Genomic DNA, 15,600 nt, shown 5'->3' on the forward strand with positions numbered 1-15,600 from the left:
TTGAGCCTCCCAATAAATGCGACAGTTATGGGCTGATGTGCAAGACTAACGCACCATCGAGTCTAAAGAGTAATTTTTTTTTTTTTTTTTTTTGTCTTAACCACGAGGTGTTTCAGGGAGGACTCCAACTGTGGGAAACACCTTTAAGTCCATACCACAACTCAGGCTAGAAGTCTCTTCTCGAACGGGAGGTACAAGTTCTCCCAACAAATGCGACTTCCCTACGACTCGAACTGGAGAGCAAACCCAGTCAAGCCACTTAAGGGGACTCCATTGCCAATGGAGTCAACACTTTGTTGGTGAATCTAAAGAGTGATAATACATCGAAAGTACCACGTTATACATGCAAGTATACAAATCTTGGCGTGTATGTAATGAATAAAAATATGCATAATCATAGTATCACAAAACCTTCATTAAGAGAGTATTATTTCATATCCCAAGTATTTGATTTCTCTCTTATTAGGTAGGGATGGACATTTTTAAGGACATAGAAAAATACGACTAAACCGAACCCAAATAGTTCAATAAAGTTACTTGACTTTTTTTTGTATTTATTATTATAATTCATTCATTCATGCATTCAGTTTTAGAATGCTCGAATCAAACTGAAACACAGGACCAAATCAATTACAGAAATTTCGAGCAAATCCCTGGTTCATCTTCATAAAGATGACATTTTCTCGTATATGCCAGCACAAGTTTTATTTGGAAAAAAAAAAAAATTGGGGGAAGTTTGGTTTACGTTTGCTTTCGAAGGGGAAAAAGATGAGGAGGCAGGGGGGGTTACTAACGAAATTTGCCAATGATGTTGATGCTACCAACAGGCCCAAGGCCGAGGCCTCAATAGCGGCGAATTGCCAGGCGGTTTCAAGGCTCAGCATCTTACCAAGCAATAAAAATAGCTCAAATTTGACAGAAGAAACGCGAGTGCAACTCCACCTAACGTATGAAACTCAAGTCAAAAACACAAAACCTTGCAATAATTCAATTCAAACGTGTAATCCTAACTACTGTGTTTTTCTTCAAGCATATAATCATTTGTTTAATTGACTCGATCATGTTAAACAAATGATAAATGTCTTTTCTAACCACCAATCACAACAAATTAATAGAAAAAAGGATCCAGATTTACCCAAGGATAAGAAGGGGCTGCTGACATCAAGAAAGAGCATCTGCCCACTTTTGCCGACAGATATCTTCCCACTGAAGCTTCTTTTGGTCCCATCATTTCCTCCATTGACCCCAACATCTTAAACTTCTAAAGTTGCAACTATGAGATACTAACAACCGGTTGGACCATGTCAAAGTAACCGTCAACAAAATGGGCAGAAGATGGAACGAAATTGATCATGTAAGTGAATTTCTAAATTTTACACAAAGCAAAACACACACCAAAAAATGCAGCTCAAGCCCAGAAGTTCAGATCTTATCATGGATCAAAACAGACACCAAAAAATGCAGCTCAAGCCCAGAAGTTCAGATCTTATCATGAATCAAAACACACACCAAAAAATGCAGCTCAAGCCCAGAAGTTCAGATCTTATCATGAATCAAAACTGGTCCATCATTGAACCATGATGGGGGATTGGAAGTGTAGATGTGGAGAGAAACAATAATATCTAATTTAAGTCACGGGATAATACAAGGACAATCCATTGGCGTAAACGAAGAAACAAGAGAGGTTAGGTGCATATTCTGCCCCACCTCTGCATCCAAGTGAAATTATAAGATAAGGTTCATTTCATGACTCATTAGCAGCAGCAGCAGCAGCCTGTCGAATTCTCCGCTGATGAACATCCCAATTATAAACACGAGCAACGGTAACCTGCCCAATCACAGTTTTTCAAGACTTAATAGTTTAATACAAATTGGTACACAACAGCTTTGCCTCTTGGGCTTGACTATTGCAATGCATACTAACACTTTCAAACATTTTCCCCTTTTTCTTTTTTTTTAGTGTTGTATTATGGTCATTCAATGTAAGAGCAGACTTTATTAGAAAACAAAATAAATAAAAACCCCACACTCATACTGTCACAATAGTTCCAAAAGGAATATTTTAATTGCAGACTACCTGAGTTATAGTAACTTGATCCCTCAAGAATTGCAAATCGGCAATAAGTACTTCTAAACTTGCTTTAGCATTCTCTAAATTCTTCTGCAAAAGAACAGTAGCCTGCATTGAAAGCCACTAAAGAATTTATGTGTATATCCTCGATGCAGGAAAAGATAACAGGAAGTGGGATAAAAGAGATGGACCTCGTCACATGAATACTCTAACATGACATTTGCTCCCAGCCATAAACACACTGAATCTGTATCCTCAATGCGAGCCCGCGAAAATATGCCTTCAGAGACTTCAAAATCAGCAGTAAGTGCCTGTATGCAAAATACAAAAGCAAATTATATAAAATCAGACAGAATATAGGACCCTTAACCGTTCATCTTTGATGTTCCCAAGTCATGTCGAAAACATATGACAAGACAGCTCACAGTTTTTTGGTCCCAAAATAGTTCTCAATTATATCCATGGGGGAGTTTTAGTGAGACACGGACTCAGAGGTTATTTAGATTAGAGAAACCTAAGATGTTAATCTCAAAAATGCCGGAAGATTTGTAAAAGTTCCAATTTTCTGCACCAAATATAAGTAATTAGCCAAGATCACTTAATTCAATGCTTGGTGGGTAGCCAAATATTCGCCATGACATAGTGGCCCAGTACGGGAAGGTTAGCAGTCAGAAAATCAGACCAACATATGGTTTCTTTTTCCACTTAAAAGGAGCCAGAGGTTATGGAATGGGTAGAAAGTAATAAACTCATAAAAACAGTATGTATACAATCCAGGAAAGAAAAAAAAATGAGGATATATCCATTTTCATTTTCATTTGTGTAATCAGCTACATATTTGAAAGAGAGAGTCTTGAAAGAAGCCCAAAGCTGATAGGATCTTGCCGAATGCAACTCTATTGGCACAGAGTCTTGCTTTTGTGAGACTGGCAAGTCAGCAAACAGTAAAAACGAATACGTGCAAATTTTACAAATGAAGATTTTCTGTGTTCACGTTGAATTGAGATCGTGTAGATGGAATAAAATTACAGTGACATGAAGAAAAGCAAGTTTACGGATACAAGAAAGCAGGGTGATGATGAGGAAGGAGTAAAAACACTAAAAAAGAGAAAGCCTTAAGGGAGACAGTAGGAAGTCAGTAAATTTGTAAGGACCAAAATACTCAATCCCTTGATTGATTGTCTTCATCCCCCCCCCCCCCCCCTCATTGGCTCTCGTGGATGGCTCAAAAAGAAGCAAGCAATACCCATGCTCTTAATGAAAAATTTACGAACTGAGAAGTCCACAAGAGCATTATTGACAACTTCACAACAAACAAACAGCAATGCAAACATGACAGACACCCCTAAACATTCAATTATAATTATTAATAAACTGTTGGGCAAACCACAACGGTTCAATATCCATATGCCCAAATGACAGGTGAGTGAATCACCATCCCTAGGTTCAATATCACCAGAAATGACAGCAAGAATTTGAATGCATCTAATTTCTTTGAAACATTCAGTTATAATTAATCCAAAACCATAACTTGTATCAATGCCAAAGAGAAGCAACAAAAGATGGGGCAAAAAAAAAAGAAAGAAAACGAACCTCCCCCTCTTCCTTCTTAGCTTGTAAAGTAGCAACAATATCTAAACACTTCTCAATATCTGGGATCTTCGCCTAGCAATCACAATAACCAAGTTGTCCAAAATTACTAAAAATGCAAATAGAAATCTAACATTAAAACTAATTATTACTTCAAATTTGTAATTTTAAATTAATCTTCTAAAATACATATAAAAAAAAAGAGTACCTGAAGATCCCTCTGCTGAGCAAGCAGCTTCATTTCAACTAACTTGTACTGCTGAAGTCTTCAGTAAAATAAATAAATTGAATAGTTATTTAATTAATTAGATGAAAATAAAATAAAGCTCACATTTTTTTTTGTTTAAAAATAAGTTTTCCCAAAAAAAAAAAAGAGGGGGAGAGAGAGAGAGAGAGAGAGACCTTTCTTGGAGAAAAGCGAGGGCGGAATTGACATCGAGGTCTAATTGAGAGAGAAAAGTTTGAACATCTTCAACGAACTGAGCTGCCGGGATCCCTCTTCTCTCTGTCGTTGGCGATGCTGCTGCTGTTGCTATTTGACTCGACGACGACGCCGTTTCGGCTGAAGCTGACGCCATTATTTTTTGTCTAATTAAACGACGGAGATACTACGGACGTGCCAGCACGGCAGGGAGTTTTGCTTGGGACGAGGACGACGCGACTGAGGTTTACACTTTAACAGTGAAGACGAAACTTGTGTGTCCAATTGGTGTCGTAAGGTTGGGTTGGGCTGATGCTATTCCTCGTGAGTGATGCTATTCTGACCCCATGTTTTTCTGATTGGACCCACCTATGAGCTAGCACAAGGAATTTAAGGCACATTTTCAAATTAATCAATAATGTAAAGTGAAAATAATGATCAAAATGTGACATCAAAGAACCGGTATTGTGATGAGAAAGGAAGAGGAAAAATAAATGAGAGAAACTATAAGAAAGTGGCAAGAGTTAAAAAAAAAAAAAAAGAGAAAAAAAAAATGAGTCATTGGCATCCCTCCATTATTCTAAATCGCTGATATAAACATGCTCCATCAAATAATTTTAGAATACACATTATTTCTTTTGATTCACACTCCAGCTATAAGTCTATTTCTTTAGTTTATTGATTGAAATTTGTTAATTGCCCAAACTTTTTCACTTGAGTTTGACATTTTGATATGAGTTTGTGGAGTTTCATTTTTTTAACCGTGGGAATCTTCTACCTAAGAAAAATTGAATCATTTAAAGTTTGGATAACTTGTATCAACAAGAAATAGTCAATTATAAGAGATTGAGAAACAAATCTTCAAGAGACTAGAAATGTTAGCTCAATTAAAATAACTATCATGACCTTATTTACGATGTTGCTGGGTAACATGGTCATAAACATAATGGCAAAGGCAGAAAGTAAAACACCAACAATTCCATGAGGAACCAATTACTTGATTTTTTATTTCATTTTATTTCTTAAGAACTTACTTATATAGTTATTTTCATAAAATCATAATTAAAATTTAGCATGTAACAAAATTTCTTACCATAATAATCTCGTACTCTCGTTTCTGACTAAATTACCCTTGAAACAACTCTAACGGGTGATGGTGACCATTGCTCGAGGGATAGCCTCCATCTCTCGCGAGAGTTGTTCAACTCTTGTTGGTGATAGTCTCCATTACCTATGAGAGTTGGACAAGAGCCTGCCCCACTCTCGCGGGTAATAGTTATCATCGCCTGCCATCACTCACGAGAGTTGTACAACTTTCGTTTGTGAGGGCAAGAGTTGTTCAACGTATGATTTTGAAAAGAGTTAAAAAAAAAAAAATTCATAAGTATAAAATTCATCTTAGTTAGTGCTTTCGGTTTTCAAGAGTGGATAATTAAGGACGCGACTCAACAAATTTATTGGGATAGTTGAAAAACATTTCTTACGGGCATTTCAATAAAAACCCAAATGTCATATTTTGAAAACATTAATCTTAAGAAAATTTTGAATTGTTCATACCAATACATTATCCTAATGTTGCTCTTCTATCAATAATAATCCACCAGTCAATTGAAACTTGCGGTGGCAGTCTAAGGGAGCTGTACATTTGAGTCGAAGTCAGTCACGCTGTCATCAATGGGGGCCATCATGGAGACGATGGGGCTGTGATGGGCGATGGAGAGACGCTGGGCGATGCTGCTGAAGTTGCCCATGAGAATTTTTTTTTTTTTTTTTATTTTTTCTACTCATGAAAGCAACGTAACCTTAATCACAAAACTGAGCCTCAATCATGATTGGGCCTACAGATGAAATCTCATGGGCAAAATGAAAAGTGTGCCCAATGGACCAGCAAACAATTGAAAGCCCAACAATACAGCAAACTGCGCGTAGTTATGCTCATGGTTGGAAGGTATAACTTGCATGAAAAATAAACCAAAAAGAAAAGAGTTGCATGCATGGAAGAGGACTCAGTGTCAACAAAAATTAAAAGAACTTTTCCCCTCAATTGTATTTTCACACTCAAATACATACAAATAATAACGCCACTGCTACTGGATGCAGTTCTAAATAAGTACATACAAGTGTAAATCTTGATTGGGTACACAAAAATATTTTACATCATAAATATTTATATGGCGAAGAAAGATAATTAAATGAATCAGTCGATCAACTTTACTCATCGGGCGGTGATAATAGCTTGACCATAATCTGCATAAACTTCACTTTCATTTGTAAGCACTTGATATAATCGGCCGTTTCTCCAAAAAGCGCTTCCAAGCCAATAGACTTATCACTTGGTACAAGCTTTTCGAGGGTCTTAATCCTCCTCTCGATTCCATTATTTCTCCTCTTTGGGCTTCTTATAAAAGCACTTCTCTTGGTTTGCTGAGGAATTCACTCAATTCATGTATTAACAGACAGGTGTGGGAGAGAGAGATTGTCTCGTAACGTGGAGTCAATTCTATTGGCTATTGCCGGCCCGATCGGATACATTGTATTTGTACTACACATAAAAATACATTTTGAAAGGGAGCGCATCGGTCGAACAACATGCTGCCACGTCAAAGAAGACGGTATCTTTTATGTGGTAACATACGACAAAGAAGAAATATAAATAATTTTATTTATTTTTACTCTAAAAGAAAAAAGAAAAAAAGAAAAAAAAAAAAAGGCCAAAGACCATAAGGGGAGCAACAACAGATCCTTTTTAGCCCAGTCCGGTTCGGCCGCTCTCAGGCTGTGAATAAGTGAACAAGTTGATGTTTAAGTACGCGGTCCAAACTCCAAAAGTGATTTTTGTTTTGTCGTTTCTGATGTCAGAAGAAAATTCGGAATAAGACTGCAAACCGGGGGCGGTGCACTCTGGATTATTCTCTCGATTCCTAGCTTCCGATCTGCTTCCCGTCTCCTTAATTTATTGAAAATACACTCTGGATTATTCTTTTTCTTAACTTCAACAAACATTTTTAACGAATTTTCTAATGAACCAAAAAAAAAAAAGGAAACACCTAAACGCACGAAATGTCCCAATAGATAGTTAAACCCTTACTATTTCAGAAATAGATATTCAGATCTGTTTCCATTAGTAATTATGTCTGTTTGAATGAAGATAAGGGCTTTGTAGTATAATAATTTTGGTGGATATCATTGTTGATTAATGCTCTTATCCCTACTTCTTCAAATAGATAGAATAATTGGGATATCTAACAAACAGGATCTGCTCGTTCATTTCTGAAACCACCGATGGTATTTAACCGTCCTTTGAGACAAACTTTTGAGGATCTAAGTATCATTCCTTTAAATTAAATTAAAAAAAAAAAGGATTAAATCAGATTTTATCTGTAAATTCATGAATCCAAAATTTTGTGCTTCTGCTTGGGATATTTTGTTGAGTTCATATGTTTTTACGTCATGTTTTGACATGTCTGGTTCATTGCATGTTTAAGTGTGAGCCATTAGGTTCACAGAAAATCCTCGGCGGCTAATCATTTTGTTGATTGTGGATAAGGCAACGTGAGCATATTGATTATTGCATCACAAGTAAAGTCTTTAATAGTGCGAGGCACCATGTGAATTGTTGCGGCTCAGCACATGGATAATGGATTGCACTTGAGAAACTTTGTCAATGCGTTTGGTTGGTAATTAAGAGGCTCGAAGCACGATTAATTCCACCAACCGTCCATGTTAATTTGTTTGTGCATGCTGCTAATTAAAACCTTAAATTGAACTATCTATGGGAAACAGAGATGTTTTTTTTTTTGGTCACCGGCTGAGTTGCCAAATCTTGAAATAATACAGCCTAGGATTAAAAGAATTAATTAGCAGCAAATTGGACTTGATTATGATTAAGAAATTGATTATTACTTCAAAATTACACTCACAACTTTAGATAAATTAACATATGTGAAGTATTCAATTAAGGTCATTTACTACTATTGTGGGTTAATGTTTCGTGTGTTTACGATGCAATTTTAAATTAAATCTGACGCTTCACCTTATAATTGAGATTTTAAATTGGGTGGTAATTAGAAAGCCTCTCTTAATCGTATTGGTGACTCCTCATTCTAGACCTCTAGTTGCTTTTTTTTTTGGGCTATATCTTGCTATCAATTTGTTGAAGTGACGATGGGGATATAGTACAAGAAGAATCCATCTCTAGTTAAGATGCCAATGTTAACGATAATTTTATGTTCATTTGACGTTAGTAAATCGATATGAAATTCAACAAAATAAAGTTTATGAAACCAGCTCATAATACAAGTTGCTTTGAGATTGATCACAATCATATCTTTTCACTCTTGGAAAAAATAAATCACGTACAGAAAATTATCATGTGTTTTGATTTGAAAGTTGAAACTCTCCCTTTCAAAGGGAGGAAAAAAGGGTTGAAATTCTCATTTTTATTTCTTTATCAAAACATGTCTCTTGAAAAGAAGAGAATCAACGCAATTATTCTTTTTAATTTGGCAATTATTGATTTGATAAGTCAACTATCATTAACAACCTATACGAACCCAAGGGCTAGCTATGTATATGATATTGGCAATTTATATGAGCTAAAGCAAAAAGGGTTTTGCAAGCCTATAATTCAATATCTTCTCATAAAAAGAATAAGAAGATGAAGCAAGGAACTGATAAAGTCATGCATGCAGTTTTTGGGAGAACAAATGTGCTAAAATGGTTAGAATAAATCTAGAGAATTTTAGAAGTATATGTATATCCATACATATATAGTTGCCTTTAGGCTTTATACAAAGTTTAAGAATGCTTTAATTTAATATGTCCATTTATGGGCTGATAGAGGGTCATATTCTAACAATATATTAAGACAAATGGAATGGCAAAATTGGATTGATTTTTGAGCCACAAATAGACTAGCTTGCTTTGCCTGCCAATTAATGCCAACAGGTAATGGTCACATTCAATTTTAAATTATTAGGTAGACAAACATATCATAATTTCCTAATCACACCAAATTAGGTAAAGTGTCGATTATGCAAATTACGAACAATTTGCAAAAGAAGATGGTTGTCTATAGAAGTGGAGCTAGTGGCCTTTAGCCTTTAGGATTACATGGTATCAATATACATATCGCTCCTTAATAATCTCAATTTTTGTCCTTCGAGAAGTTGGATTATAAGATATTCCATGGAAAAATCCAATAAATAAGGTTATATCTTGTTGTGCTCAAGTTTCTACTATTGGTGATCTCTGGTTTTACTAAAGGTTGGCTTAACTCTTGTAATGAAACAAGAGGTCATAGATTTAAATTCAAAGGGATGCATTTTCTTTCAAGGTAAATGAAGGTTCCCATCTATTATACTATTATACTATATGGTGTAATAATGTTTCTGCATTTTAATAGAGTGCGGGAATCCTCATTCTCTCTCTCTCTCTTTCTTTATGTATATACACACACACACACAATTATTTTCTATTGTGGGCACCCTCATTTTTTTTCCTCATACGGACATGGTTTTAAGTTGTGTGATTTAAGAGAGTTAATTTTTAATTATATTAAATCGTACGATTGTATAGTTCATTAAAAAGTAAGTTTATTAAAGCACTTAAGAGCGGGTTTGCATGAAAAGAATAGAAACATCTGCACCTGAAAATAATTATTTATATATTTATTTATTTTCAGACAGTCTATATAGACAAATTAAATCACATCTTATTAGGTTTTGGAGTGTTTAAGCTGGACAACAACTTTGAAATGAAAATTCTAGCTGTCAAAACAAAATTTATAGGTGTTTGATAATCACATTACTAACGATAAAGTCAAATTTTTTATTAGAAACAATTGTAAAAATAATCAATTGTGCTGACAATGCCAAACTACAAATTTGGTGAGGTATCGGCATGATCCAAGTTGATCAACTGTTCACTTTTTTATTTTAATTTTTCATATTCGTGTGACTTAAATTTTGGAGAGACAAAGTGCATCAATAGCTTCACTTTTCTCTTTGAGCGCAATTAATTACTAAAAGCAAAAGAAAATAAAGAGGCTGATTCCTGCCCGAGCAGGCACGCAACTCCTCAAATATATTCCACTGGCTACATAGATTCAAATTTTCCCAAGGGACGTCCCTCATCTCTTTTAAATGAAAATGACATTTCTTCTTTAAAAATAAAAAAACCGACAGCCATCGATGCAAACAGTTGATGCAATGAACGTGAAAAGAAGAAAATATTTCCTCTTACTGTGATTGATAGTTATATCTCCGATTACGAACATGAAAGAATTTTGGTCGTTTCTCTAGTGGGGCTCTCAGGTTTGGCAAATAGAGACGATATTATATGCTAAATTGCATTGCTAGCTCGCTCAAGGTCCCCCAATTTTTGGTCCCCATGTGCACCATCATCATTACTTACGTGCTATACGCCTATATCTACCTACTGGCTGTTTGCTTAACGTATATTACCTGAAATTTCTTATATTGACTTTTTGTTATCTTTCTTCTTCTTCTTCTTCTCCTTCTTCTTCTCCTTCTTCTTTTTAATATTATTGTTTCATTCAATGTACTCATCAAGGCAACAAGCTCCAATTTTTGATAGACATGACAGGTACTACTGCAGGCAATAATGCATGCATGTCACCAGCAGTAAAGTACATGTACCTGGCTAGCTTGTTCTTCAATTATTTGCCTCAACCAAATATTGCAATATCTACAGTGTTTTTTAAAATATAATAATTTCGGTAAAATTGTGCAAATTAAAACAATGCATTGCAATAAAACACCAATGTAAATAATGGCATTTTGCTTAGTACGGACATCCTTATTTAAGAATTTACCATAAATAATCTTTGCCTACTCTGTTCTCAATGCGGACATATGCAAGCCTCGTAAAATATAAACTTGACTTATACATTGCTGTTAATTAGTACCGATTTGTTGTTTTATTTTCATTTTTATCTGTTTCTAACAGCAAAATAACAAACAAATAGTGTAATGAATAACGATAGGTTACAGATATTTGACCCTAGACCTTAACCTACAACAACTGACAATCAAAGATGGGGATATGAATCAACATCTTCTAAAGCTAGAGATCGGGTTAAGGATGAAATAATTAAAACTGCTGGAAACCCTGTCATTAACTTGTTCAGCGATAATGTTATTAGTAATAGTTTGCTGGCAGAGAAGAATACAAGCTTGTTGGGACTATATATTATATGTGAAACCCTAGCTATACATGTAGCTCGATTATATATCTATCTATATATATATATAGAGAGAGAGAGAGTAGTGGTGGGCATATGGGGTGGCTATCTATCTCCACAAAGCTCTTCCTTTTCTTTCTCTTTTCTTTTAAACTTTTGTTTTCTTGGAGCTTAATGGAGTAAAAGCATGACCCCTCCATGTGGTCTTGAGAATACTTTAGTGTTAAAATATGCAAATTTTTTAATGCACGTCCTTTTCTTTTTTCTTTGTTTTTGTTGTACTCACATGGGCTCTTACCCTTATAAATAAATTTTATAAAGTAAGAAAGTAGACGAATTTATATATGTATCGATCGGTGAATGGAGAAGAGAAAGATTTGATTGCTTACACGGCAAAAAAGCTACTCTATGTGTGTGTGTGTGTGTGTATGCCATGGCATGTCACACGTGGGACCAATGGTTTTATTCAATCATCTATGTGTGCCATACATCATGTATTAATATAGAATCTTTGCCACCAGTACAATAACAACTTAAAAATTTGGGTCTTGATGCAATTTGTTGCCTCCTTTTGCCCCGAGCAAATTAATTTTATTTTATTGAAAAAAGAAACATTTGGGTCTTGATGCAATTTGTTGCCTCTTTTTGCCCCAAACAAATTAATTTTGATTGTGGATGGATTTGATACCCCATTTTAATGATAGTTAATCAAATCCTAAGTGTATTTCACAAAAAAAAAAAAGAGAAAAGAAAAGAAATCAAATCCTAAGGGGAAAAATATGGAAGAATTAAAAGTTATTGAAGAAACTATTACAATACTACAAATCTTTAGTTGGACAAGATATTTAGAATTTTCTTATTTGTAGGACTTTTTATCACCTGGCTACTGATATAGTTTTTGCATAATCCCAATTTGTAACAATAATTGTTGGATTTAGATTGTGACTCTGCGCCATTGAAGTCTTCAATATATATATATATATATATACACAGCCAGTTCCAATTTTGTCGGTTCCATTAGTTTGATCTTATCATTGCTGGGAATGGGGCAAAATCATCGTTTCAATTTTATATTTTGAGTTATTGTCACCTAGCCACTTAAAATTTTACAGGTGTAATTTTTCTACTCGCAAAAAGAACTCTTAGGCTACCCTTTGCTCCATGCTAAAGTTTTTGGACATAATCGTCATTTGATAATTAAATTTTAATCAAAATATCTGAATTGATTAATTAATACGACCATATAATGATGAAAATCAAGCATAAGTGAGCAATCGATACAGTTTTCAAAGAATAATAATGCAGTGTGAGTAGAATAAATTGAAAGCAAAAGGGATAATGGAGAAGGATTCATGTTGTTTCAATTAGTTGGGACAGAGATCCATCAACCTCACTAACTAATAATATGATCTTTATCTCTTCGGATTAAAGCAAGGGCAAAGCAAAATTCTTCTATTACAACCATAAACCTATTGCTTAAAAAATATTCTTAAAGTTTCTCTCTATATATATAGATAGCACGAGAGAGAGAGAAAAAACAATTTCAATCCAAGATTTTAAAATGCGGGAAACTCTTGGAAAAACTTTAAAACTGTGTGGTTTTGAAACTTAATTTCATAATACTATTAAATTCCACAATTTTAAAGTTTTCTCAAATTTGTATGGATCCTAGTTCAGAAACATACTATCTCTACGTGTGTGTGTGTGTGTGTGTGTGAGGCACATAGTTCAAATATGAATTTTGTGCCTAAAACACACACGCACACATGCCCACATGCGCACGAGCATGCACACACACAAAGAACTTACAAACATTAAAAGATAAAAATATTGTATTGGAGTCCGTGTTCTTCTTATTGTTTAGTCCGGTCTCATCAAATTTATAATTCAGACATTGAGAAATTCTGATATATATATATATATACACAAGTAACGATAGACATCCCAAATTTCTTATCCCAAATTCAATTTTAAATGATATGTCATTGATTAATTAATTGATCATTATTTATAAGATTCAAGTGAATTAATTATATTATCCTCATTAAATAATGGATGAATGTCACGTCATTTGAAATAATTTGTTGAATAAATAATATAGTAGCGCTACTCGTATATGCATACTACCAACAAATAATAATAATGATTCTACGCTACTAGCGTTTTGGCCAACTGGAGCTAAACACTTTAACGAAAGTGGTGTGGCAAAAATTATGCTTATGTTTATAAAATTTAAGACCTAATTAATAAATGTGATCAATTATTGGTGATGATTATTTTGAACGTGTAATGTCAAATGGATGATTGAAGATTGAGAAAATGAAAGATAATGGTTGCTTTTTAGCTTTTCAATCAAGGTTGTTGAATAATAATTGATATGGAGTGTGATTAACAAGCATGCACCAAAAATATAATTTGCTACCAACGACACTTTGTAATTTATTGGGCGTTTTTGGAGTTTGGACATCAATCAAATCGGAATCATACGACATTAATTTTGCTTACCATTCCTCTCTTGAGTTGAGGCACACAATTAAGGCTCTTAAACACAAGCTCAAAACATAGAAAAGTAATGGCCATTGACCACAGTACAATGTTGTTGTGTTCCATTTAAGTACTTTTACATTTTTAAATTTTTGTATCATGGGGTTTTATGATTCTTTTATGTAAAAATCTATAAAATTTTAGGTTATTAACAATAAAAGGTTTTAGAATAAAAAAAAAATGCTGTACTAAACAATATTGCATCTTATTGTACATGTAGACACTCACTCTGAATTAAATGAAGCCTGAATCCAACTTCTTCTCTTATTTATGTATTGTCTTGTAATTGTGGTAAAATTCTATTTTTTCAATGACTTACACAACTGACATCACATGCCATGATTGAAGCATGTGCATTTGAATAGCTGGTGCATTGAAAAAATGCAAATTGTTAGATCTTTTCTTGCAGCCCCATTAACTGTATTTTGTGGGATTGGGATGTTGACAGCTAGAAAAGCACATCCTTTAATGTCTTCTCTCTTTCAGATCAACTGTCTCGCCGGTTTAAAGCAACCATAAACTCATCCAAGTTTTTATCAGTCAGTTCAAGATTATTGCTCCTTAGTCAAACTGCCTCCATTCCCTTGCTTGTCAAAGATTCAAAAAATTAATAAAATAAAAACAAAAAACTTCCCCCGAGAGATTACTTATGTTTAGGACAGAAATCCTTCAAGAACTCTCTTGTATTACGATAATATTAATATTTTCTTTAAAAAATTTTAATTAAAATATCACAAATTTATCGAGATTATTTATGAATGAATACGCTAGTTGCACCGTAATTTTACTTTTCGGAACATAATACTTATAAATGAATAGCTTAACTCTATTGTAAGTTGAGAGTATTGGTTCGAGAACTTAATTCCTTCCTCAATTATGAGATAATTAGGTAAAAATAATTTTTTATCTTACGAAATATGAGTGAAGTAAATATTTCTTAATTATTAATAAGAGTAAAAAGCTAGACAATATTTCATAAATTTTAATATAAACTAATATCAATATTAATAATCTAATTGTAATATCACTATAAAAAAAAAAAGGCTCTATTTCAAGCTCACTGCCAATCCCCAAGTACGTATATGATTACGTGAATAAATTTTTTATTTTGTATTTTTTTTTTAAAAAAAAAAAGGAAGAAGAAACAGAAAAGAAAAAGGGAAAATAGAAATAGAAAAATAATGAGGCATCTCTGCTCTACTGTTTTGCTGCTGAAAAAGAGGGAAAAGGGCTTAAATAAAAGCACATGGGTGCATGTGTAGTCTGTTGCTTGCATGTCCAAACAACAACAACAATAATAATAAATTAATAATGAATGAATGAATGAAAGCGCAAGGAAACAGGCTTCTCTCTAAATGGCTCAATAAATAGAAACAAACCAAAAATTAAATCCAACAATTTTTTCAATTCCCATTTTGAACAATTTTCTTTTTTTTTCTTTTTTTTCAATCCAAGTTTCCTTTTTCTACCGTCACACGCTACTACTCACCATCACGGCACTAGCTTCTAAAATTTTATAAGCATTCTGATTTCTGATAGCGATGAAACTTGTGCGTTCGTGTGACTCGGTTGAGTCCGCCCACCGAAAACGACCGTCCGTGAGAGGTGGCTAATGACTGCTGTTTGGTTGAGACAAGGGACACGTATCTATCCCCACATGAGAATGGCCCCCTATTGAAATTTGACCCTTTTGTCTCCTGAGGACCCCTGCCCTTAAAATTAAGGGAATCAGTTTCAGAGAGAATAATTAATGAAGGCAGGCTAAAAGAG

General features: G+C 34.1%; 1 protein-coding gene across 3 annotated transcripts; it reads right to left on the reverse strand.

Annotated features, from left to right (window-relative positions):
* Window positions 1-706: 706 nt before the first annotated feature.
* On the reverse strand, window positions 707-4,354 carry LOC18031205 (probable prefoldin subunit 3). 3 transcript variants are annotated; one of them, XR_002907298.1, is made up of 7 exons: window positions 4,064-4,354; window positions 3,870-3,927; window positions 3,665-3,736; window positions 2,263-2,382; window positions 2,078-2,179; window positions 1,136-1,828; window positions 708-942 (listed from the first exon to the last, which is right to left on the reverse strand). XR_002907298.1 is itself a non-coding variant. In XM_006419295.2 (6 exons), the coding sequence occupies exons 1-6, from the start codon at window positions 4,237-4,239 to the stop codon at window positions 1,745-1,747; spliced, it is 612 nt and encodes a 203-aa protein (XP_006419358.1). In that variant the 5' UTR covers window positions 4,240-4,354; the 3' UTR covers window positions 1,045-1,744. The 3 variants fall into 3 exon arrangements, 1 of the variants encoding a protein (XP_006419358.1); XR_002907299.1 differs by lacking the exon at window positions 3,665-3,736 and having other exon boundaries at window positions 707-942; XM_006419295.2 differs by lacking the exon at window positions 708-942 and having other exon boundaries at window positions 1,045-1,828.
* Window positions 4,355-15,600: the final 11,246 nt, after the last annotated feature.

The sequence above is a fragment of the Citrus clementina genome, unplaced genomic scaffold (assembly GCF_000493195.1).
Source record: "Citrus clementina cultivar Clemenules unplaced genomic scaffold, Citrus_clementina_v1.0 scaffold_9, whole genome shotgun sequence".
Taxonomy (NCBI): domain Eukaryota; kingdom Viridiplantae; phylum Streptophyta; class Magnoliopsida; order Sapindales; family Rutaceae; genus Citrus; species Citrus x clementina.